Below are 24,612 nucleotides of genomic sequence, written 5' to 3'. Positions count from 1 at the left end.
TACAACGTGAACTGACCATTAAATTTTAATCTTAAACTTAAAAAAATGGTTACAAGAAAATGTACCTAATCACTCTCATTTGACACATACATACGAGTAATAAAACCAAGCTCGATAGCTGCAGTCGCTTAAGTGCGGCCAGTATCCAGTATTCGGGAGATAGTGGGTTCGAACCCCACTGTCGGCAGCCCTGAAGATGGCTTTCCATGGTCTCCCATTTTCACACCAGGCGAATGCTGGGGCTGTACCTTAATTAAGGCCATGCCGCTTCCTTCCCATTCCTCGCCCTTTTCTGTCCCATCGTCGCCATAAGACCTATCTGTGTCGGTGCGGCGTAAAGCAACTCGTAAAAAAAACGAATAATAATACAGTCAAACTTCGATATCTCGAACCTCCAATACTTGAATTTTCAGTATCTCGAAGTAACTTAAATTTTCCGGCCGTTTGTCCTATTCTTCACGTGCATTTATTTCTCTATGCTCGAAATTCGGTTACACGAATTTCTCGATTTCTCGAAACAAACATTTCTCCCTTGAAGCAAAAAATACTCTGTAACTCGAATTTTGTGCAACATTAACTGTGCAATACGGCATTTGTAGTTTGTGAGGAACAGTTAACAAGTAGAGAAAGAGTTACAGAGAAGCTGGAAACTAATATGACGGAAACCGAAAAACTCGAACTTGTAGTGAACGGCAAATCGGCAAAGCCTCGCAGTTTCTTGGGTGTCAATTACCGGTCACGTACGAAAGCAAGCCCAGAAGTCGCGGGTGACAAGCTCCATTTACGAAACTCGGCTGCGTTGTATTGACGAGAAGTTTTAACGTGAAGGGAGGTAAAGTTAACCACAACAAACTGAAGGGACTAACGGATTTTTCCAAAGGTGTTAACGGAGCTTCGATTCTTGTTTCACTACCGTATGTACTGTATGCTGTCTTCTAAAAAGTTGCTATAATAAGTGTTATAATTAAAGTGTTGCCGTAGAATAGAGGTTTTTTTGTATATTTTAAGTACCGTTAAACATGATGTGTTCAGTAAAAGCCCGTAGATACATATGATTCAATTATGTGCTATACATGATCAATAACTGTATACTCTATATCTCGAAATAAAATTTATCTCCCGAGGTGATTCGCATAATAGTTTCCTTTATTAGAATGCAAAATGAATGGAAATTTAATTTTATAGGTATCTCTGAACACTTGGAGTTAAGGTTTATGTTTTCTGGCCATAACGTGAAGAGAAAATATCAGAAACTGTCACCGACACAACTCCCTGAAATACATTCAACTCATTAAAATAATGAAGTAAGGATAAACAAAAACGCACTGAAATACTCGACACTACCACATACAAAACAGATCGGTATGTCTCATACATTATTAACATATGACTTTGACACGGGGAAAAGCACAGAACCGCTAGAAATAACACGTGGCCTGCAACTCCAACAAAATTACGCACAGAAACGACGTTACTAGTGCGCGAACCACACAATAAGAAACTCATTGTCCCGATTAACCGAGTCGCTAGCGCGCGCTAGCTTCTCCTCTTGCTTGTAGGACGGATTGCCGTCCCGAATCCCCAGCCGTAAAGCACACATGCTGCTGTAGCGAGCAAGAAACCGATTCACGAAGGCGACGGACGATACACTTGCAAAACAAAGCATCAAATAAAAACGCTTGAAAATGAGGTGGGGTAAATTACACAAGCACATACGAACTTATCCTACGGGAAGAGTATTCACTGTACTGGAGGTTATATTGGTAAAAAAAAATAGGAAGAATTAAAAATAAATCGGAAAATCGGAAGACGAGTTATAAAACGGAAAGTTTCCGGGTAAATCGGAAGGGTTGGCAGGTATGTATTTCTGTATCTGCCATGTCCACAGTAACAAGGAAATGCATTTTTTTACTTTTCCGTAATTTCTGTCTGTCTGTCTGTCTGTGTCTGTAGGTATGTATGTACACGCATCAATAGAAAACGGCTGAAGAGAATTTAATGAAAATCGGTATGTAATGTCGGGTGATGAACCACTGCAATCTAGGCTACAAATTATTTTATTCACGTTGAGTGAAATGGTAGTTTAGGGGAAGGCCTGAAATGTAATTCTCAAATAAGTTATTTATGTTATTAGTGGTCGTATCGATAAATACTACATAACTAACATAACTTTAGTTATGTCGTAAGTTAGTAATAGTTATGTAAGAAGTTATTAAAATTCCGATCACTTATGTCTTATACATTGTTACCGTACCGCATATAATCAGAGATATTCATGTGCTGGTTCATTAATTCATAATATGAAGGATTCCCAAGATATTCGGTTTATAGGAAATATTTGTTACTAAGTCCATATCAGCGCCGAGTCACGAGAAAATGGGTAAACAGAATTTAGTGAAAATCGGTATGTAAAGTATGAGAATAAGGAACTACAGTCTATGATATAAATAATTTTGTTGGACACCCTAATATCACAGAGTCGAAAGAAAACTAATGTGAAGGCCTGCAATATACAAAGCTCATAAACTTTATCAACAATAACATTACATTGACCATTGTTTGTTGTGATGTGCTTTTTGTCTTCTGTTTCCTCTCATCCCTGATAGATAGGATTACTGCAGCGTTCCTAGGTTTTTTAAATTTGTTTGACGTCGCACCGACACAGGTAGGTCTTATGGCGACGATGGGATAGGAAATGAATAGTGGTGTGAAGGAAGCGGCCTTGGCTCTTAAGGTACAGCCTGGTGTGACTGGTGTGAAAATGGGAATCATCAGAATACCATCTTCAGGGTTGCCGGCAGTGGGGTTCGAATCCACTATCTCCCGGATGCAAGCTCACAGCTGCGCGCCCCTAACCAAACGGGCAACTCGCCTGGTCGTACCGACTGTAACAGCCTGCCTGTATATTGGCGGGAAGTAGCTGGGGATTAAGATAACTTTCTTCTTTAGCATGCCATTCCTCTGGTTCATACATTTCCTGATGTATCTGGTACGTAACACACTGGTTCATCATAATATTCGAGCTATTCAAGCACAACACTGAGGCACTGATTGGAATGAGTAGTGTGCATATTTAACGGAATAATGACAGAGGAGTGTTCACGGCAGTCTGCGACCTGGTTATTCCATCTCTGGAACTTTGGACTCTTAGATCGGCACCGTAGTACTATTGTTGAAAGTGTGCGGTTTTTCATTTGATCGAGTATTTTATATGATAACACTGCTTTCAATCGCTATATTCCTACTGACGTTTTTGTAATGACCTATGTTGAATTCAGTTAGGAAAACCACCAAGTCAGTCTTTCTGAGAATCCCGTTGCGAAGCACGGGTACATCAGCTAGTATATATGAAAGAACAGGCACTGCACATAGGTGTAGCGTTAGATAAAAATCTAACCTGGAATCCACATATAGAAAGGAACATAACCCGGACCAAGAACTTGCTGTATGCATGGAAAAGAACCGTCGGGAAGACATGGGGCCTAAGACCATCAATGGTAATGTGGATATATACAATGATCATTAGACCATTGATGGCCTATGCTGCAATCATCTGGTGGCAGAAAGTAAGCCAAGGGAAAGTCAGTAGTAGATTGGATGGCCTACAGAGAATGGCATGCATAGCCATAACTGGGGCTATGAGAACTACGCCAACAGAAGCCTTGAATACTTTACCAGACCTCCCATCACTAGGCAATTTCATAAATAAAAGGACAGGCTAGAATGAATTAATATAGATTGGCACAATCAGAGTGCTGGAATGCACAAAGACCCAATCTAGGACACTGTAAAATTAACAGAGTAATGCCAGAGGAAGTTCTACACATGCCTCCTCATCATATGATACCAAATTAGAACTTCGAAAAAACGTTTGAGACCCAGATAATAAAAAAGGAAGACTGGGATATCAACAAATGGAATACTGATAAAGAAGATACAGTGTGGTGGACTGATGGCTCAAAGACTATGGATGGCTCAGGAGGGATCAACGGGGGAAGACCTGAGGGATCAATCCAGATGAGCCTGGGCAAACACACTACAGTCTTTCAAGAGGAAGTGATAGCTATCACAACATGTCTTGAAGAAAATCTGAAAATGAACTATAGGAATAAGAACATTTTCATTTTTACGGACAGCTAAGCGGCCATTAAGGCACTAGAAGCAGTTCGGATAATATCCACAATTGTCTGGTATTGCCATTCACTTCTCCTGAAGCTCTCAAAGTACAACACTGTCAAAATAATATGGGTGCCACCGTATGCAGGTATAGAAGGAAATGAAAAGGCGGATAAACTGGCCAGGAAAGGGGCAGGAACACATTTTGTAGGCCCAGAACCTGTATGCGGGATTTCCTATGGACAAGCGCGACAATACATAGGAAAATTGGTACAAAAGAAACAAATGGAGAACTGGAAAAATACTCCAGGATGCAGGCTTGTAAAGGAACTGATAAAAGGACCAAACAATAAGCATACTAAAAAACTGTTGAAACTCAGCAGAGAAAATATAAGATGGGTACTAGGACTGCTGACAAAACACCTACATATAATTGGAGTAATCATCATCATCATCATCATCATCATCATCATCATCATAGGTTGTTCTGCCATCCAGCAGGTCCAATCATGGCCGTGACCTCCATACCTCTCGAAATGCAACGAAGCAGAGAAATCAGCTCAACACATACTTTTCGAATGTGAGGCACAGGGTAGAATCAGACTCTCCACTCTAAGACTACCAGGTGAAAAGAGAGAAAAAAACCAAAGAAGACCCAGCAAGAACAATCTGCAGGTTTGTGAAGAGAGCAGGTATATCTAGGTGGGAATAAAGGCAAAACATGGTAGCAAAAGATCTTAGAGGTCGACGCTAATTAGGAACAAATATTTAGAGGCCCCATGAAGAGAAGAAGAATCAAACTATAAAGTACAATTTCAAAGTACAGACCATTTTTCACATTCCTTTTGAAAGCCAGCACATATGTAATTTTCCACATTTGCACTGTCTCTGGGCATCTTCTCCACACAAATATACACTGTTGGCAGTGTTTGTGCTTCATATTATGACTGAAATGTTTTAAGGCGATCAGCTGGCCAGACAAATGTGAAATACGGTCAATTATCCAGTATTAGAAGCCAGAAATATGACGTCACTTGATATTCATTGTCAGATTTGTGAACTGAATGTACACTTCCTTCCTAGGTCAATACTATGGCATAAATGATTAAGAATACATAAAGAACATTATAGCTTATTTGAGACATACCTTGGCTGACCATATTTTTGTTTATCATTGAGCTCTTACTCATAACCTTAATGGCATAGATCTGGTCACGATTATTCTTCTTACAACCAAGAAACACCTTGCTGAAAAGAAAAAGAAATTGCTATTTCACACTTCAAAAAATAATTTACTGTATACAGAAACATTTTATCTCAGATAAGCTTGAAAGTGTAAGTGTATCATACGGACAACCTTAAACAAATACAAACAAATTGCCACAAGAAATCAAAATGAAGCATTGGTTTATTTTAAATCCAGGGTCGATATTTCTTTCAGTTTGTAAGTATAAAATCATAGAAAGAATGATTTCTATATGTTTCTCAAAAAGGTAAGATTTCTAATGCCACTAAGTATCACTAGGTACTTTGACGGTTTTTAGAGACGACGAGGTGCAGGAATTTTTGTCATGCAGTTTTTGACGTGCTAGTAAATCTACCAACATGAGGCTGACATATGTGAGCACCTTCAAATACCACCGAAATGAGTCTGGATTGAACCTGCCAGGTTGAGGTCAGAAGGTCAACGCCTCAACCATCTGAGCCACTCAGACCGACAGGTAGGATTTCTTACCAGGCACACATGTATTCAACTAAGCTACGGATATGATCATTATCTTAAGCTCAGAGTTTCAATTTGTACAATTATTTCATGTGTGGAGCAACATTACATAATCAGGACGTATTGTAACTTGCTGGATACCCTGTATCCAGAACATGTGCGTAATTTAGATCATCTTTCTAGAAGCATCCAAGAACAAAGCTAGACAGGACGAAATTTGAAAGTGACTGGATGAGAAAAGTCTTAGGTCAGAAAACTGTCCGCTGATTGACTCTGAGCCAAACTGTTAACTTAGGGTTTTACATCTCATGTCAGGTAGCTCGAGCCTGAAGCAACGCGCACTGTGAAGGACCTTATTGCTTGAAGCTCGTGGTAGAAGGATGTGTTCTGGAAGAGCCTTTGCTGAATCTTCGGGGTATGATGTTCCTTTTTAAAATTAAAACTTCAAGTTGAATTATTATTTTTGCTGTATTATTTCCAGGACTTTTTTTTTTTTTTTTTTTTTTTTTGTATGCCTTTGCTGGCAGGACCTAGTGTTTACTGTGCACTATGTCTTCTGGTATGGGCTAGAGCAATTTTGTTACTTTCATTGATCTGTCTCTGTCTTATCCTTGGCTTTGACAATATGAAAGTGACTGAGGTATGAGCGATGCTAGTAATGCCATTCCTTCCGCAGCCAGTCCCTGCTATGAATAGTGTGAAAATGTTGCTCGTAGGGTCGGTTGGTGCATGCATTCCAGTGGGCTTGGCAGACTGATATGTAATAGCAACTTCTGGCTCGGTAAGGAAAGCAACGGGAAACTACCTCTCACTCCTCATTTCCCTAGTAGGCCTCTTCAGTGATGCCTAGGCCATCTATGACAGCTGATGGTAGAGCTGTTGAGAATCCAACCAGCCTTGGGGCTGAAGACTGAACATACATGCAAGTTGCTTTATGTCGCACCGACACAGATAGGTTTTATAGCGATGATGGGACAAGAAAGAGCTAGGTGTGGGAAGGAAGTGGCCATGACCTTAATTAAGGTACAGCTTCAGCATTTGCCTGGTGTGAAAATGGGAAACCACGGAAAACCATCTTCAGGGCTGCCGACAGTGGGATTCGAACCCACTATCTTCCGAATACTGGATACTGGCCACACTTAAGCAACTGCAGCCATCAAGCTTGGAGCCAGGACATTTAACGTTCATCGCATTTCTGAGTAATACGTAAAGTTTTAGGGGGTATTTTGATTCCAAGCTATAATCTTTGTTTCTTTTTTTACAATTAGCTCTATGTTGCACCGACACACAGATAGGGCTTATGGTGACGATTGGATAGGAAAGTGCTAGGAGTAGGAAGGGAGAAACAGTGGCCTTAATTAAGGTACAGCTCCAGCATCTGCCTGGTGTGTAAATGGGAAATCATGGAAAAATCATCTTCAGGGCTGCTAACAGTGGGGTTCGAACCCACTATCTCCTGAATGCAAGACGACAGCTACATTACCCAAACCATGTAACCACAAGCAACAATCTTTTCCATCATTTTGTGATAAAGTAACCCTTTTCTTTATACCCTTTTTGTAACTACTATGTTTTTTAAGATACCTTATCTGTAGAATGGGGTTAGCCCAGATTCTTTTTTTTTTGCTAGGGGCTTTACGTCGCTCCGACACAGATAGGTCTTATGGCGACGATGGGATAGGAAAGGCCTAGGAGTTGGAAGGAAGCGGCCGTGGCCTTAATTAAGGTACAGCCCCAGCATTTGCCTGGTGTGAAAATGGGAAACCACGGAAAACCATTTTCAGAAGCCCAGATTCAACAGAGTAGAATTCACTTAGGTGTGGGGTATAATAACCTATTTCAAATCGTAGCATATGTTCGACAACTGCATTTGTTTGCTGATATGATTCCAGGCATCCAGCAATAAATGGATGGAGTTATGCATCAGTAGACTAAACACCATTTGATGAAAATGGCGATTTTAGCACTATCTTGTATAGAAAAACTTGAACTACTTATAATAAATTCCCCACTGCGTTACAAGAGGCCATTAGTTGTCAGTTAACTAAAAACCTAAGCAACATAGCGGGAATCAGTTAAACTGTAAATTGCATCAGTAGACTATACGACGTACGGCCCCTAATGGTATGAGAGACTGTCATTCTATTTAGCAACTAACGTGTGTCTAAAGCATAACAAAACTTACCCATAGGCTTGAAAATATCTTGTCAGTACTGTACTCTCAGAACATACTAGGCCTATAATGAAGGAAAATCCATAAACAAATATGCATTGCATTGTACAGACTACAATGGCTCATTTCTTACCATTTGTATTTGATTCAGGTCAGTTGAAATTCCTCAGATCAGTAAGTGGTTATAGCGATGACTTATGGGAATAGCTCCCCTTATAGCGTTTCTCCATCTAAAACTTGAATAATGTGCCGGAGTTGTGGCATGGCTAGCGGTGATTCAATCACTTAGTGTGCCTGTCCGGACAGTAGGAGGTTCAGGTTTCAATCATGACCGTGGTCACATTATATTTTTTGAAGACTTACTCAGTAGATACCTACTCAACAGTAATGGGTTATTGGTGTAGCATTGTGAGAAATACCTTAAATTGCATCAGTAGACTAAAGCGCCAATTTTTTCAAGAAAAGCTATGTACTGAGAGTATAAAAATGTTGAAATTTGGTGAGAAGGTACAATGTATTATCTTACTATACCAGGAATACTAGTTTAGCAAAATTACGATGGTTCAAATTTACACAAACTTAAAGTTAAAGTGAATATCTCAAAACCAACTTTTGGCGCTTGGTCTAATGATGCATAACGGCATCCAAATATACTTACGTCTTGAGTTTTGTTTCTAGTTTTCGCAAATCCCTATGAAACGTGTATCAATTATTTTATAATTGTCATGTAAATTGAATTTAACCCTTCAGGCATTCTTTGTTTTACGCATCTCAAAAGTTATGCATTCGATAAGTGCTAAAACACCTCAACAAAGGAATATGCTTGCATCCTTATTGCTCATAATAATTTAATGAACTGTTTTGAATTCTTAAGATTAAAATAATAATAATAATAATAATAATAATAATAATAATAATAATAATAATAATAATAATAATAATCGTATGGCCTCAGCTACCGTTTGCAGACATTTCGATTTGACGCCATCTGGCTGTCTGCTCGTCAATTTCGACGTTCCGTTTTACTCTAGGTCCGCTAGATGGCAGACAGAGTAAACCGGATCTCTCTTGGGCGTCTATGGCTGAGATTTAATTAATTTTGTCGGGTAAATACCAAATGTATCACCAGAGATCTTTTACATGCCGACATCGTACGACATGGAGTGTCGATTGGACTTTTCTCCGCCCTTCAAAAATCCGACTACCTCTGCCGGGTTTGAACCCGCTATCTTGGGATCCTTTTGCTGATTAGAAACTGTTTCGTGCTAGCAATGACTAAATGTCCCTTTCTATGAAGGATTGCTTAAATATTATTAGGTTCTTCTTTGCTCCTTGTTTATTTATTCAATAAATTTATGTAAAACAGAGTTTTGTTTTTAAATTTTTATCTGCAGTAAAGTAAAAAATTCTGATCCTACACCTAGCTTCATCAATATCATCCTATAATATAAACATTGATGCTTTCATACCCCATACTTGTAGACATAATATTGGCTTTTGGGCTTATGCTGGGTTTTAAAGAAAAAACCATGCTATTTTAACTGAAAATGCACTTACGCACATTCATGGATACACATGGCACACACAAGCTTACATTTACCACTTTGCAAAATACAGAAAGTGTTGTACGAAGGGTACTTTTTTTAAACTTCCGATCGGTCGCGAAATTAAAACCACAGTGAGAATTCAATGAAGTGTTGCACAGTACCTCTAGTATGCCTGTCGGCTGCATTACGTCGCACTTATCAGTTCTGAGCACGCAGTGAACACGTGTCTGGCTCCATGGCTGAATGGTTAGCGTGCTGGCCTTTGATCACAGGGGTCATGGGTTTGATTCCCGGCAGGGTCGGTAATTTTAACCATTATTGGTTAATTTCTCTGGTACAGGAACTGGGTGTGTCGTCTTCATCATCATTTCATCCTCATCACGATGTGCAGGTCGCCTACAGGCATCAAATCAAAAGACCTGCACCTGGCAAGCTGAACGTGTCCTCGGACACTCCCGGCACTACAAGCCATACGCCATTTCATTTCAGTGAGCACGTAAACATGCCTAGAACCACAGAGTATCCTACCAAGTGTAAAATGCGTGCTGTCATTCGATTTCTGCGTGCTGAGGGGTGCAATGCAATTTTCTTGAATCACCTGGGATATAGAGGTTTCAACTGTCCAAATGCTGATATCATGCATGGTGCCTGATCAATAACAACTTGCCATGTTTTCTTGTATGGTATTCCTGAAGGCCAGAGGTTGCAGCAGCAGGCACTAAAAATCAGCATGATGGCTGTAGAGTTGACTGCTTGCAATTAATACATTGCAAATAACACTGGCTTTGATGGCTCTCCTGACATGCAGTATCACAAGGATATTCAGGACAGCTCTTAAGACACAATTGGGTGTTTCATAACAAACAGGATTTTCTCCAACTAGGTACCTCTTTAATATTTCCTACATTGGTTTCATATATTGGCTGCAAGTAATTCTTCCGAACAGTGTTTTCTTCCAGGACACATCTTTCTGTGTACTTTCCACAGCAATTGTTCATTGAAAGTTTATTTACTTTATGAAGGGAAATGCCGCATTCTACAAAGCAGCTGTAAGGTTGGTGAAGAAAGCATTCAGTCTTCTGCTTTCTGCAAAGAACTCTGTATGAATGACTGTGTCAAAGCTTTCCCAAGAAGTTCTTTATTTTTCTGATGCCTTACATATGTGTTTTATATGTCTTCCATCTACCTTAATACTGACGTCACACAAGGAACATCAGGTAATCTTACAGATGTTGATTCCCATAGGGAATTTAAAATATTTGTCCCGAATGAGTAAATTTATAATATAATTTATAATAATTTATAAATTATAATATAATATATATAATTTAATTTATAATATAATATAATATAAATTTGCTCATTCGGGACAAATATTTTAAATTCCCTATGGGAATCAACATCTGTATTACCTGATGGCCAGGCAGGCATCAATTTTTGGAAATGAGACATAGCTCTCATAGTGCATTGGCACTGCTGGTGGCTTCAAGTAGCCTATGCAGTGGCCTCCACAGTATGCACTAGCCTTGCGTCTTGGGTGGTGCGCTAAGTCCCAACTGATGAGCCTAACTTAGCACACGAGGGCGAAACGCAGGCAACCAAGAATGAGTTAGCTGGAAAATTTATAATGTCCAATAACGGACCATTATATTGGTATTATCAGGTAATCTTACCGCCACTTTCGATGAAATCGTCCTTGAAACAGCTCACTGAATTCTATAGCTGACTACTATATGGAGACGTCTTTGTCATTTTACATAATACTTGCTGTCACAGCAAAAAGTTTAAATTGTTCATAAATTAGTTCACTGTCTGTTATCATCTCAGAGGCTGGTTGGATCATCAAATAGCACCACCATAGGTTATGCAGTTAGACAGAAACCACAAAAATCTATAATGGTGCCAAAAAGAGGCATACTAGGTAAGATGAGGAGTGAGGTAGTTTGCCATTGCTTTCCTCTCTGGACCAGAAAGTGCTATTGCAGAACAACTGACCCTATGAGCAAGACCTTTCATAACAATCAGGTGTACTGGCCATGCTCTGAATTTCATTACTCAGCACCCCCCAGCAGCTTCCATAATTACTTATTCATTTATTTATTTATTAATTAATACATCCCCAATTACAATGGATGGTACAAAATACATTCAATATATAAATGGTACCTATATATACAAAAGAACATTTACCAAAAATCCAAGACTGCCATGGCTAAATCACGATCACTTTTCTTTTTTTGCAAGCTGCATTACGTCGCACCGACACAGATAGGTCTTATGGCGACGATGGGACAGGAAAGGGCTAGGAGTGGGAAGGTAGCAGCCATGGCCTTAATTAAGATACAGCCCCAGCATTTGCCTGGTGTGAAATGGGATACCACGGAAAACCATCTTCAGGGCTGCCAACATTGGGGTTCGAACCCACTATCTCCCGAATACTGGATACCGACCGCACTTAAGCGACTGCAGCTATCGAGCTGTCATGGCGAAATTAAGAATAATTCGAACATATTTTCAATAAAACATACAAACACATAAAATATCAAAATTAAAGAAAAACAAATTAGCAAAGAAAAAAAGGAAAATAATCATAAGAATAGTAAATGCACAAACACATATACATTGGCAAAAATAATAGAGGCATTACATACGTCATATTTCAGTGATCAATTAATTAACTCCCATAAATTATTCATTTTGATGCAAATATTGTTTTAACATTTTTGAAAATAAAGGAAGTGATAAAGCCAAATCTATTTGTCTGATGTCTGAAGATTTTCTGTTATACATTCCACACATTTTTACAACTGATGAATTTTTATGATGTGAGGTGCTTGAGTTGTCTCAAACGTTGAGTTACCCTCTTGGTACTGAAGTTGATTCTTTTCAGAAACTGTTGGTTATCTAATATTCCATTAACTGTCTTGTAAAGAAATATCTGTTGAGCTAATGGTCTACATGTACTGAGCTGCATTAGGCCAAAGTGATATAGTAGAGTTCTACAAGAACCTCTATAATGATTGGTTATATTTTTTAAAATATAAATATCGCAAAAAAATTGTTTTGTATTTTTTCTATTTTGTTCATTGTACACATGTATTGTGGAGCCCACACTACACATGCATATTCAAGTTTACTTCTAACAAGGTAACTGAATAAGATTTTTGAAGTATCTTCGTTCTCAAGTATTTCTAATAATAAACCCTAAATTGTTTGAATCCATAATTTGTAATTTTATGAATATGACTGTTGAATGAAAGTTTTGAATTAAGCATAACACTCAAATCTATATACAGTATATAAAGTAAGAGTCTTGTCCGTACATTGCTCAGAATTTAAAAAGGATGGTATTTCTGTATCGGTCGTGTCCACAGTAGCAAAGAAATGCACTTTTTAATTTTTTCCGTAATTTCTGTCTGTCTGTATGTACACGCATCACGACAAAACGGCTGAAGAGAATTTAATGAAAATCGGTATGTAGTGTCAGGGAATAAGTCGCTACAATCTAGGTCATAAATAATGTAATTCACGCTGAGAGAAATGGTAGTTTAGGGGGAAGGCCTAAAATTTAATTCTCAAATATTTATTTTACGGTATTAGTGGTCCTATCTTAATGAAAATTCGTATGCAAAGTCGAGAAATAAGTCGCTACAATATGGACCATAAAAAATCTTATTCACACTGAAAGAAATGGTAGTTATGGGGAAGATCTAAAAATTCTCAAATTTTTATGCTATTAGTGGCCTTATCTTAATGAAAATCGGTATGCAGTCAGGAAGTAAGTCGTTACAATCTAGGCTATAAATAATTTTATTCACGCAGAATAGAATGGTAGTTAAGGGGAAGGCCTAAAATTTAATTCTCAAATATTTGTGTTATTACTGGCCCTATCGACAAATACTACATTACTGAAGTTATATAGTATTACATTTCCGATCAGTTATGTCTTATACATTTTTACCGTACCAGCTATGATAACAGAGATATTCATGAATGTGGATTTTTGTTGTTAAGTCCATATCAGCGCCAAGTTACGAGAAAATGGCTAAACAGAATTTAATGAAAATCGTTATGTAAAGTCGGGGAATAAGGAATTACAGTCTACGCTATAAATAATTTCGTAAGATGCCTTAATAAGATATAGATGTTGATTCCCATAGGGAATTTGAAATATTTGTCCTGAATGAGTAAATTTATAATACCAATATAAATGGTCCGTTATGGGACATTATAAATTTTCCAGCTAACTCATTCTTGGTTGCCAGCGTTTCGCCCTCGCATGCTAGGGTGGGCTCGTCAGTTGGTACCTAGCACACCTACCAATACGAAAGAAAACAATGTAAAGGCCTACAATACAGAAAGCTCATAACATTGAACAACAATAACATTACATTGACCATTGTTGTGATGTGCTTTGTGTCTTCTGTTGCCAGTCATGTCTGATAGATGGGATTACTGCTGTATACCGAGTATTTTTTTTTTAATTTGCTTTACGTCGCACCAACACAGATAGGTATTATGGCGACGATGGAATAGGAAAGGGCTAGGAGTGGAAAGGAAGCGGCCCTGGCGTTAATTACGGTACAGCCCCAGCATTTGCCTGGTGTGAAAATGGGAGACGATGTAAAACCATCTTCAAGGCTGTCGACAGTGGTTTTCAAACCCACTACCTCCCGAATGCAAACTCACAGCTGCACGCCCCTAACCGCACGGCCAACTCGCCCAGTTGTACTGAGTAGGCCTATAACAGCCTGCCTGAATATTGGTGGGAAGTAGCTGGGGAGTTAGATAACTTTCTTTTTAAGCATGACATTCCTCTGATTCATACATTTTCTGATACTACTGGTACATAAGAAACTGGTTCATCATTGCATTCGAGCTATTCAATCCCTACCCTGAGGCACTGATTGGAATGAGAAGTGTGTATATTTAACGGAACAGTGGCAGAGGAGTGTTCACAGCTGTCTGCGGCCTGGTCATTCCAGCACTGGAACTTTGAACTGTTAGATCAGCATCGTAGTACTGTTCGTTAAAAGTGAGAAAATGTACGGTTTTTCATTCGAGCGAGTATTTTATATGATAACATTGCTTTTAATCCCTACATTCTTACGGACGTTTTTGTAATGGCCTAAGTTAACTGCAGTTAGGAAAACCACAAAGACAGTCTTTCTGAGAATCCCGTAGCGAAGCACGGGTACATCAGCTAGTCATTTACTAAATTATACCTCTGCAAGATCTCACCATTTATACTATAGTAATGAACAAACACATTCATATTACGAGAAAATCTGATCACAAAACACTTTTTTAATACTGAAAAACAGTCTGTCTGCAACACACCATTTGTAACAGTTATTCAGATCGGTTTGCATTTTCCATAGCATCATCATACTCAGTAATTTGCTTATAAATATTTAGGTCATCAGCAGAGAGTAAGCACTTTGAATATTTTATTACTTTCGGTACCGGTAAGTCATTTATAAATAATAAAAAGAACAGTGGACCAAGGTTTGAGCCCTGAGGGACTTCAGAATTAACTTTGAACTTTCGTGCGTAAGATACAAACTGTTTTTTGTCCGACAGATATGAGGAAATTAATTTCAAAAACTTAGAAGATCAACCAAAGTCAATATAAACTACATCTAAAGGAAGCCCTTCATTCATTGAATCTGAAACATCCTAAATAAATTTCATAAGCTTAGTTGTAGTAGAATGCTTGCGATAAAACCCGTGCTGAAATTCTGATACGTATAATTTGATATGATTAAATATTCTAACAGTGTATTTGTTGAAGAGCTTCGCTGAAGCACATATTATTGAGATAACTCTGTAGTTCTCAATTTTCAAACTATTACCAGATTTAAGGATCAGAGTTATTTTACTTGTTTTCCAAAGTTCAGGAAATATTTGTGTCTATAAAATTAAATTATATATGGCACATAGTGTAACCATTAGCATTTCTGTACATCCTTTAATAATGATCAAATGATAATATGATCAAGTCCCGCAGATTTAGTTGCCTTAAGTTTTGTTACTGCGTCTTTGTACTCATCTTCACGTATAGAACCCATCTGTAAACTGTGAGCAGTAACCATTGATACTGGCTCAGAGGCTATACACAAAGACGGCTGGGGTGCATGAACAGTTTGAAAATAACATGCAAACATGTTGACTATTCCTTGTGCAGTTACCAAATGGTTTCCACCATATGTCATACACTGTTCGAACAAACTATTATTTCGTTTTACTTTTTATGAAACCCCAAAACATTTTTGGATCCCTTTTTATATTATTCTGTGCCTGTAATATATACAATTTGTATGCCCTTGCAATAAGGAAATTAGACCGTTTTCTTAACTGTTTGCACATGTGAGTACTATATTCAGAATGCTTCAGGTGCTTTCCATGAGTCTCATTTAATTTCAACATTTTAATTATATCTAATGTAAAGCAACAAGCATACATTCTTTTCTTATTCACTGTTTTTTTAGGAACATATTTTGTGAAAAGATTATCAAGGACTGCATTATTACAGTTTTCACTCATTAATAACTGATTAGTCATATTTTTGTAGCAATGCATACAATTCATAAAAATCAGCCTTCTGGAAATTGTAGATGCTGACAGGTAATATTCTGACTTGCTCAATGTTAACAACCAGTTCAAAATATAAAGCAGGATGATTAGAATCTACAGGCACAAGGGGGTAATCTCTTCTGAATACATTAATATTCCCTACATGGTTGGACAGGACTAAATCAAGTGTTTTATTATTGGCATTTTTTATGTTATTAAACAACCTCAGATTGAATAAAGCAATAAAATTAGCCAGAACAAAGTATTTTGGTCCACTGTTAAGTAAATTAAAGTTACTATCAATGGTCAAAGATAGGTTAAAATCACCCGTTATAATAACATCATGTTGTATGAATTTGATATTTTCAAGTACTACCAAAAAAAAAAAAAAAAGTTTCTAAATCAGAGTTTGGTGGAAAGTAAACAGTTACCAGGAGATGTACCTTTTCACCTAAAATAAATTTAACACAGACACATTCAATGTTCTCTACATTAATTTCTACAAGAACAATTTTAGAAGTATTAGCAACAGCTGTCAAAACACCACCACCCTTCTTATGAACACGATCCCACCGAAAAACATATCTTTTATCTAGCATTTCCCCATCATATACGCTCTTCGTCAACCATGACTCTGTCACCATGATCACGTCACAATTACTAGGAAGGACACTTGTGTATATGTCGCTTATTGTGGTGTTTAACCCTCTTTAACATTCTCATAGTAAAATGATAATTTATCCCTTACAGTCGTCTAAATCATTCCAAATTCTTATCATCAATCGTTCTAAGAGTATATACATACCTGTCACTTGCTTTCTTCCTAAGTTTAATATTTCCTGCATTACCGGTATACACCCATAAATAAGTTATCCAGAATCTCTCTCCCTTTTCATCTTTCTGGCTTCAATGAAAATAATCCTTCTGTTTAAAGTGAGATTTTCCCAAGAGGTAATCGCAATGTCAGCACAACTCAAGTTACATTTAGTCTTACGCCTCTGGACCTACATTTTTCACTTAAGGAGATCACATCTTTGTTTGGCGTTTCGGGAATCCCATGTATTTCCAGTGTATTCCGCCTTCCACATGGGTCTAGATCATCTATTTGTTGTTGTAAGTTGCTGATCTTGTTCTTTATTGCACAATTCTCTGATTTAAGGCACTCAATAACTTCCTTGCATGATTTCAGTCCTTCCCTATGACTCTTTAGAAGAATAAAGTTTTCTCCCAGTTTTTTTATTTTTTTATTAATTTATTTGACTTTACTAGTGTATGTGAGGATCTTCAAAAAGGAGAAGTATTCAGTCAGCAGTATGTAAAGATTGTTCGTTACAAGGATGATGTCCAGATAGAGGGGCAAATATGGTTTCTCTTCACTTTCTTTGCTCTTTCCACCACTCCTCTAACTCTGTGTCCCAGTCCAGGTTTCTTTCTCTAATACTGCATTGGACTGTGTCCTTCCATCTCAATTGTGGTCGTCCGCGGACTCTCCTTCCTTACATTTGCATTTCCATCACCTGATTTTGGCATTCTTTCATCACTCATTCACTTTATGTGCTCAAACCATCTTAATCGGCTCTTCTCTATTCTACCATTCATTTTTTCCACTCCACTTTCTTCCCAGATTTTCTCATTCCTTATTTTGTCTCTTCTACTCTTCTGTATCATACTCCTCAAGGACTTCATTTCCGCTGCCTGCATTTGACTCTCATGCTTCCTTGTCATTGTCCAAGTTTTTGCTCCGTAAGTCGTTATGGGTACGTAATACATCTTGTACATAGTTCTCTTTGCTTCCATTGACACATCTTTGTCCCATAACATGTTTCTTACACTATGATAGAAGCAGCTTCCAGCTTGAATCCTCTTACTAATTTCAGAATCCAGTCGAGCATTCTCCATTAATTCACTCCCCAGGTATTTGAACGTCTCCACTACTTCCAGCAGCTTGTCTGCAAGTCAGTCTGACCTTTCCCTTCTTTCTCCCCTCTAGTCATAACAAGAGTTTTACTCTTTTCTACACTTATTTTCAATCCACATTCTTCGATCTTCCCATTCACCACATCACACTGTTCTTGAACATTCATGTCCTCTTCTCCCCAAATCACAATGTCATCTGCAAATAACAACATGTTCATTTCTCTTCCTCCATATGCTGCTTTTGCTGTTTTCATGATGTCGTCCATTACTATTGTAAACAGAATTGGTGACAGAACACTTCCCTGTCTCAACCCACTAGTGATTTTGAACCAACTTGTGTTTGCACGCAACTACAACATTCCTTGTACATTGCCATGATCATTTTTATCAATCCCTGTCCAATTCCTTTTTGCACCAGACTGTCCCAAACTTCAGTCCTGAGGACACTGCCATATGCCTTTTCAATGTCAATAAATGTCATCACCATAACATTCCCATACTCCCATTGCTTTTCCATTAGTTATCAAATCATGAAAATTGGCTCTATTGCTGATTACAATAATAATTAAATATTTTTATATTACACAAATGTATAGAATAAAATAAACAATTTAACGACACAATGGTCTTAAAAAACTGAACGTACAATCAATAGAATTTTAAGGCTGGTTGAATAAAATAATTTCTGTAAAAAGTTTAAGCAATGGAAAACACAGTGCAATGTCAATAATATTAAAAATGATATTTACATACTATATGAGAAATAAGGCAATGTTCAAGATTTTTGTTGGACTATGTTAAAGAGATCCTTTTAATAGAGGTTCCTAAAATGCTGAATTGCTGCTCTATGTTAAAAAGTTGTTTTTCATAGTTATTCAGGAAATGCTAGTCGCGATTCACGCATAGAAATGCGATTGAAGTTAGCTCTCCATATAAGCCGCAGTCCGTTCAAAGTTCAAGTGATCCAAAGCCGAAGTGTCTTCTTAAGATATCAAAATGTTTGAGTTGTGTACATAAAATTACATACTCAGTTCATGTGAATGCGATGCGTGATGTTAGAAAGGGCTCTTCTGTGTAAAGAATCTTGATTTTAAAGAGTTGCTTTTAATAGAGGTTCATAAAATGTTGGTGCACTGATGGTCACCATGTTAGGGGCGGCCTAAGTTTGAACCTGGCAGTAGGTATAAATGCCTTTGGGTGTGGCGAGCCCGTCGTAACAATAGCCTATATGGGTAAAGCAGATATATATTAAAAGCTGCTTTTGATGGATAATCGTAAAATGTAGGTTTCAGTTAACGCATAGAAATGCGATCAAAGCTGGCTCCTTGAACACGTTGCAGTCTGTTCAAAGATTAACTGAGCCAAAATCAAGGTGTCTTCTCATGATATTAAAATATTTGGGTTATGTACACAAAAAACTATACATTCAATTGCTGCTGGTTGCCCACTTCTCACAGTTCTCCCACCACCCAAAAAGCTGTGCATCGCTTTTACCAGGAGACGACCTAACCTCTTCCGAGGCACCAAATAACCAAGTAACCTGCAAATAACCTCAGCCTTTGTGGGTAAGGTTAACTTCCGAAAGTAACCAAGGGAACCTGACCCCTACAGAGTGCGTCCCTAGTTGGCAGATAGGGGGCCCCTACAGTATGCAGGGCTGGTTGAAATACCCAATACAACCTGTGGAACAACAGGTATCCCAATTCCTGGGGGCTCTAAAATACTGGGACACCCTCTCTCCAGGGGTCATAAATATGGAGGGTCCTTGCCCTGGGTTATGGGTGAAGTCCTCAACAGCATCTACGGCGGAGAAGATGAACTTTGGTACAGTGGAGATGGCGGAAGGGGCAAACCTGTAGCGTCTGTACTCCAAAGGAACAGCTACGAAAGGCGTCTGTCTCCATGTTAGGGGCGGCCTAAGTTTGAACCTGGCAGTAGGTATAAATGCCTTTGGGTGTGGCGAGCCCGTCGTAACAATAGCCTATATGGGTAAAGCAGATATTATTATTATTATTATTCCTTGATCATGCAGAGAGGATTGACGATGAGGCCAAGAAAGAACTAGATAATGTACCACCTTTTACAACTGAAGAATTGATAAAGAGCAATTAATTCCCTTAGGAATAAGAAAGCTCCTGGACCAGATGATATTCCAGCAGAAGTACTAAAGGTGGCAGTTGAATTATGTCCTCAACTGCTGTTGAGAATGTATAATCATTGTTTGAAAGCGGGAATTTTTAGCGTTCATTGGAAGATAGCTAGATTGGTTTTGATCAGTAAAGGGAAAACTGGGGGTTACAGACCTCTACGTATGCTGGACACTGCCCGGAAAGGTTTAGAGAAGCTGCTACAGCCGAGAATACTATCAGCAGTTCGAATAGCTGGCGACCTATCTGACCAACAACATGGATTTCGCAGATGCTGTGAAGGAAGTGGCGAAGACAGCAGAACGAGCTCAAATGGGTAACCATTACTCTAGAAAGCTGACGCTTCTTGTGACTCTAGATGTTAAAAATGCTTTCAACTTGGCAAGATAGAGTGATATTTTGGAAGCTCTACAAAAAACTTTCAAGCTACCAGAATATCTCATGTACATACTGCGTGACTATTTGAAAGACCGTACATTGTTATAAGACATGGAAGATGGTCAGAGAAGAAAACGGCTCACAGCTGATGCAGCGCAAAGCTCAATTCTTTGCCCAAACCTTTGGAACATCATGTATGATGGTTTGTTACGGCTGGAGATGCCAGCAGATGTGAAACTCGTGGGTTATGCTGATGATGTGGCTGCTCTGATAGTAACCCGTAACCTAGAGCTGGCTCAATTTAAACTGAATCAGGTGATGAAACGTGTTAAAGAATGAATGATAATCACAGGTTAGAACTCGCAGATCATAAAACGGAAATTGTCCTCCTGACGAGGAAAAGGATTAATACTGTTGTACCAATGCAGATCGGTCAGATAGCCATCGAAACAACTAGGAGCACAAAATATCTTGGTGTAACGCTTGATACTAAGCTTACATATTGGGACCACATCCAACGGGTAACAGATAAGGCAGCGAAAACTATGACTGCACTGAGTAGACTCATGGGAAATATCGAGGGGCCGAAATCTAGTAAAAGGCGGCTCCTCATGTTGACTGTTAAATCGGTACTTCTATACGGTTCGGAAATTTGGGCTGAATCGTTAAAAATTGCGAAATATCGGACAAGAATTCTGGCTGTACAACGGAGAGCAGCTTTACGAATTGCTTGCGCATATCGTACAGTATCAGAACCTGCCATTCTAGTAGTAGCAGCAGGGTAGCTCCTATTGACTTGTTGGCTTTCAAAAGACAAGAAATTTGCCTCACACAAGAAGAGCTAGGAAGGAAAAGGGCAAAGGCTTTGGCTCTTAGTCGCAGAATGCAACGATGGCAAACAAGATGGGAAGATGATTCTAGAGGGAAATGGCGAAAAGACTGATACCTTCTCTGGGCGTATGGGTTGGCCGAAATCATGGTAAAGTGAACTACTATCTCACACAGTTCTAGACAGGTCATGGATACTTCCGAAAATTTCTTCATAGACTAGGGCTAGCAACTAGTCCGATGTGCATATACTGCAGAGATATCGATGACGTATTACTTTCTTTGTGTGTATTCATTGGCTGCCACAAAGAAGATGCTTAGAAGTTATGCAGGGAGAACTGATGCCAGAAGGGATCGTGTCAGTAATGCTACGAAGAGTCTTGCGACCAGGTGGTAATCTACGTAGAAAATATTGTGCATCAGAAGGACCTGGATGATAATGACACAGTTAAAGAGAAGAAGGAAGATGAAGCACAAGATGCATTAAACACGACATCCATCCTGAAGTAATGTGAGAGCGGTTTCCGGGGCGGAGATAAACGTCGTGGGAAAAGGGTGTGTGGTTTTTAGTGGGTAAGAATCTCCACACACTTGTTGAGTGCAGACCCTTACAAGCGTCTTATGAAAGATTTTCCACTCTCCCTCACAAAAAAAATAAATATATATATATAATTATTATTATTATTAATTCAATCAACTTCGCTAATCTGCCAACTAGGGACTACGATAAGCCTCACTTTACATTCTGGCATTTGTTCATTTTTTGCTTGATCACATCATCTTCATTAGCTCACTGTGTTTAGAACGACATTCTTCTGTCCATTTAGCACCAGTTACCCATTTTTCGTCCCGGAAAGTCCCAAAAGTCTTGATGGCTGCTCTGAAAAGATTTTGGTCTTGTGCTCTTCTGCTTGTAGGCCCAGTTCTTTAAGATCTTTCTTGACATTAACGTACCATGGCATTGCCATTTTTGGTTTTGAGTCAAATATACTGAAGATATGTTTCGTCCATCGAGAGTCGTACGTCCGTCGTATATGATCGTAGAAGCGAACTCTGCCTGTACGCATTGTGTCCGTGATCTTCTCTATCTTAGAGTATACTTCTTGCCTGGATTTTCTAATGTAGATGTCATTTTTGTAGTTTGGAACAAGTATGGTGTGTAGGATCTTTCTTTCTTTCTTTCCTCTCTAAATTTGCAAGCAAACATTTCTTGGACAGGATAAGGCATTCAGATGCATACAGCGATACTGGTTTGATGACAGTGTTGTAGTGACGAATTTTTGTGTTCAGGGAAAAGCACTTTTTGTTGTATATGGTGCGGGTGGTTTGGAAAGTGACTTCCATTTTCTTGATTCTTGCTGCTATGGCCTCCTTGTCAAGTCCATTTTGCTGAATCCATTCCCCAAGGTATTTCAATTTACCAACACGGTTTATCGTTCCATATTTGGTGTTTAGTTGTGCTGTATCATCTTTGATATTTGACATTACTTCTGTCTTTTGAAAGGAAATTTGTAAACCTGTTTGTTCTGCTACTTCCTTCAACACATTGATCTGTTCTGTTGCACTTTCGAAATTTTCTGTCATAAGGGCTATATCATCAGCGAACGCTAAGCAATCTATTTCCACTCCATTTTTCTTTGTCCCAATCCTTATGGGTTTGTAAAGATTTCTTTCTTTTAACATCTTTTGCCACTCCTGTATTACCTTCTCAAGTACGCTGATGAACAAAAGAGGTGACAGCCCATCTCCCTGTCACACGCCTGTCTTGATCTCAAAGGGTTCAGAGAAACATCCTTGGAATTTTACTTTGGATTTGGTATTAGTTAGTGCTGCCCTTATCATCGCCAGCAGTTTCTAATCGACTCCCATTTCTGCAAGGATGTTACGCAACACATAACGGTCGATGGAGTCATATGATTTCCTGAAGTCTACAAATGTAGATACATAGGTTCGACCTCTCAGCATATGGTATCTTCTTATGGTTTTTAGGTTAAGTATTTGTTCTGCACTTGATCGGCCTTTCCAAAAACCTGCTTGGTATTCCCCGAGTTTGTGTTCAACTTGCTGTTCCAGTCTTTCAAGGATGGACAGTGACAGGATCTTGTAGGCTACTGACAGAAGAGAAATTCCACAGTAATTGTTTACATCTCTTATATTTCCTTTCTTGTGTAAAGGATGGATCAAGGCTAGCTTCCAGTCCTCTGGTAGTTGTTCTTTTTCCCATATATCTACAATGGTTTGGTGTAGGATGTCAATTGCTTCTTCCGGGGCATGTTTCTACAGTTCCGCAGTCATGAAGTCTTCATCAGGAGCCTTGTTATCTTTCAGTCTCTTTATGTGGTGTTTGATTTCATCGCGATTTGGTGCAGAAGATGGCAGATTTTGGCTCACTGGTTTGTTTTGATGGGGTTGGCTGGTTTTTCACAGTTTAGAAGGTCGTTAAAATACTTAGCTAAGATTTTGCATTTTCTTCATTTGATGTTGCAAGAGTTCTATCTTTCCTTAGAAAGCAAAGGGAAGGTGCCTTGTATCCTTGTACCTTCTTTTTAAAATTTCTGAAGTATTCATGGGTCTCACCTCTATGAAAGTCTTGCTCAATCTTGTCCAGTAGTTCCTTTTCATACTTGCACTTCTCAATAAAAGGTCAGGCGCCTTTTCCTTATAGACGTGACAATGTCCTCCTGGTGTTCATACAGTTCATCATTATGGCTGATTCTGTAAGTGCCTCCTTCCTCTCTGATTGGTCCTAATATCCTCCTCAGAATCTTCCTCTCTTTTAACTCCAGCTTTCTGTTTGTGCTTAATGTGTTTTGTACATCTTGCAAACTTCTTTTTTTCTTTTTTTTGAGGTGTAATACTTTTTCCAGACATTCAGATGATCCCCTAAGGTCTTCTCGCAGTTATCGTTCCACCAAGTGTGCTTCTACCTCTTCTTGATTTCGAACACTCCTTTTGCAGCTTGTATCATCTGCTTTCTCATGCTGTTGAAGTCTTTTTCCATTGGTTGGGCAAGTTCTTTGAAGTAATTCTCTCTTTCTCTGAGCTTTTTTGTGTCAAAGCAAATTGTGGTAGGTTCGTTCTTATTTTTGTTGAGAGGGATAGGCCGAAACTTGATTACTGAAACATAGTGATTTGAGTCTATGTTTATTCCCTTTTTTACGGTAACATTCATGATTTCCGGACTTTATCTTCGAGATATAGCAACAG

At 38.6% G+C, this 24,612-nt stretch overlaps 1 protein-coding gene across 2 annotated transcripts in view; it reads right to left on the bottom strand.

The window, feature by feature from the left end:
• gwl (serine/threonine-protein kinase greatwall) overlaps positions 1 to 24,612 on the bottom strand; it is a 221,217-nt gene that overhangs the window by 146,756 nt on the left and 49,849 nt on the right. For both annotated transcript variants that reach the window (XM_068227454.1, XM_067146201.2), the window contains exon 4: positions 5,264 to 5,364. In XM_068227454.1, the coding sequence (XP_068083555.1) occupies positions 5,264 to 5,364 (101 nt within the window). The remainder of the gene's footprint in view (positions 1 to 5,263; positions 5,365 to 24,612) is intronic.

Source organism: Anabrus simplex, chromosome 4 (genome assembly GCF_040414725.1).
Source record: "Anabrus simplex isolate iqAnaSimp1 chromosome 4, ASM4041472v1, whole genome shotgun sequence".
Classification (NCBI taxonomy): Eukaryota; Metazoa; Arthropoda; class Insecta; order Orthoptera; family Tettigoniidae; genus Anabrus; species Anabrus simplex.
The sequence above is the reverse complement of the archived record's forward strand: the minus strand, read 5'-3'. Positions and strand labels throughout refer to the sequence as shown.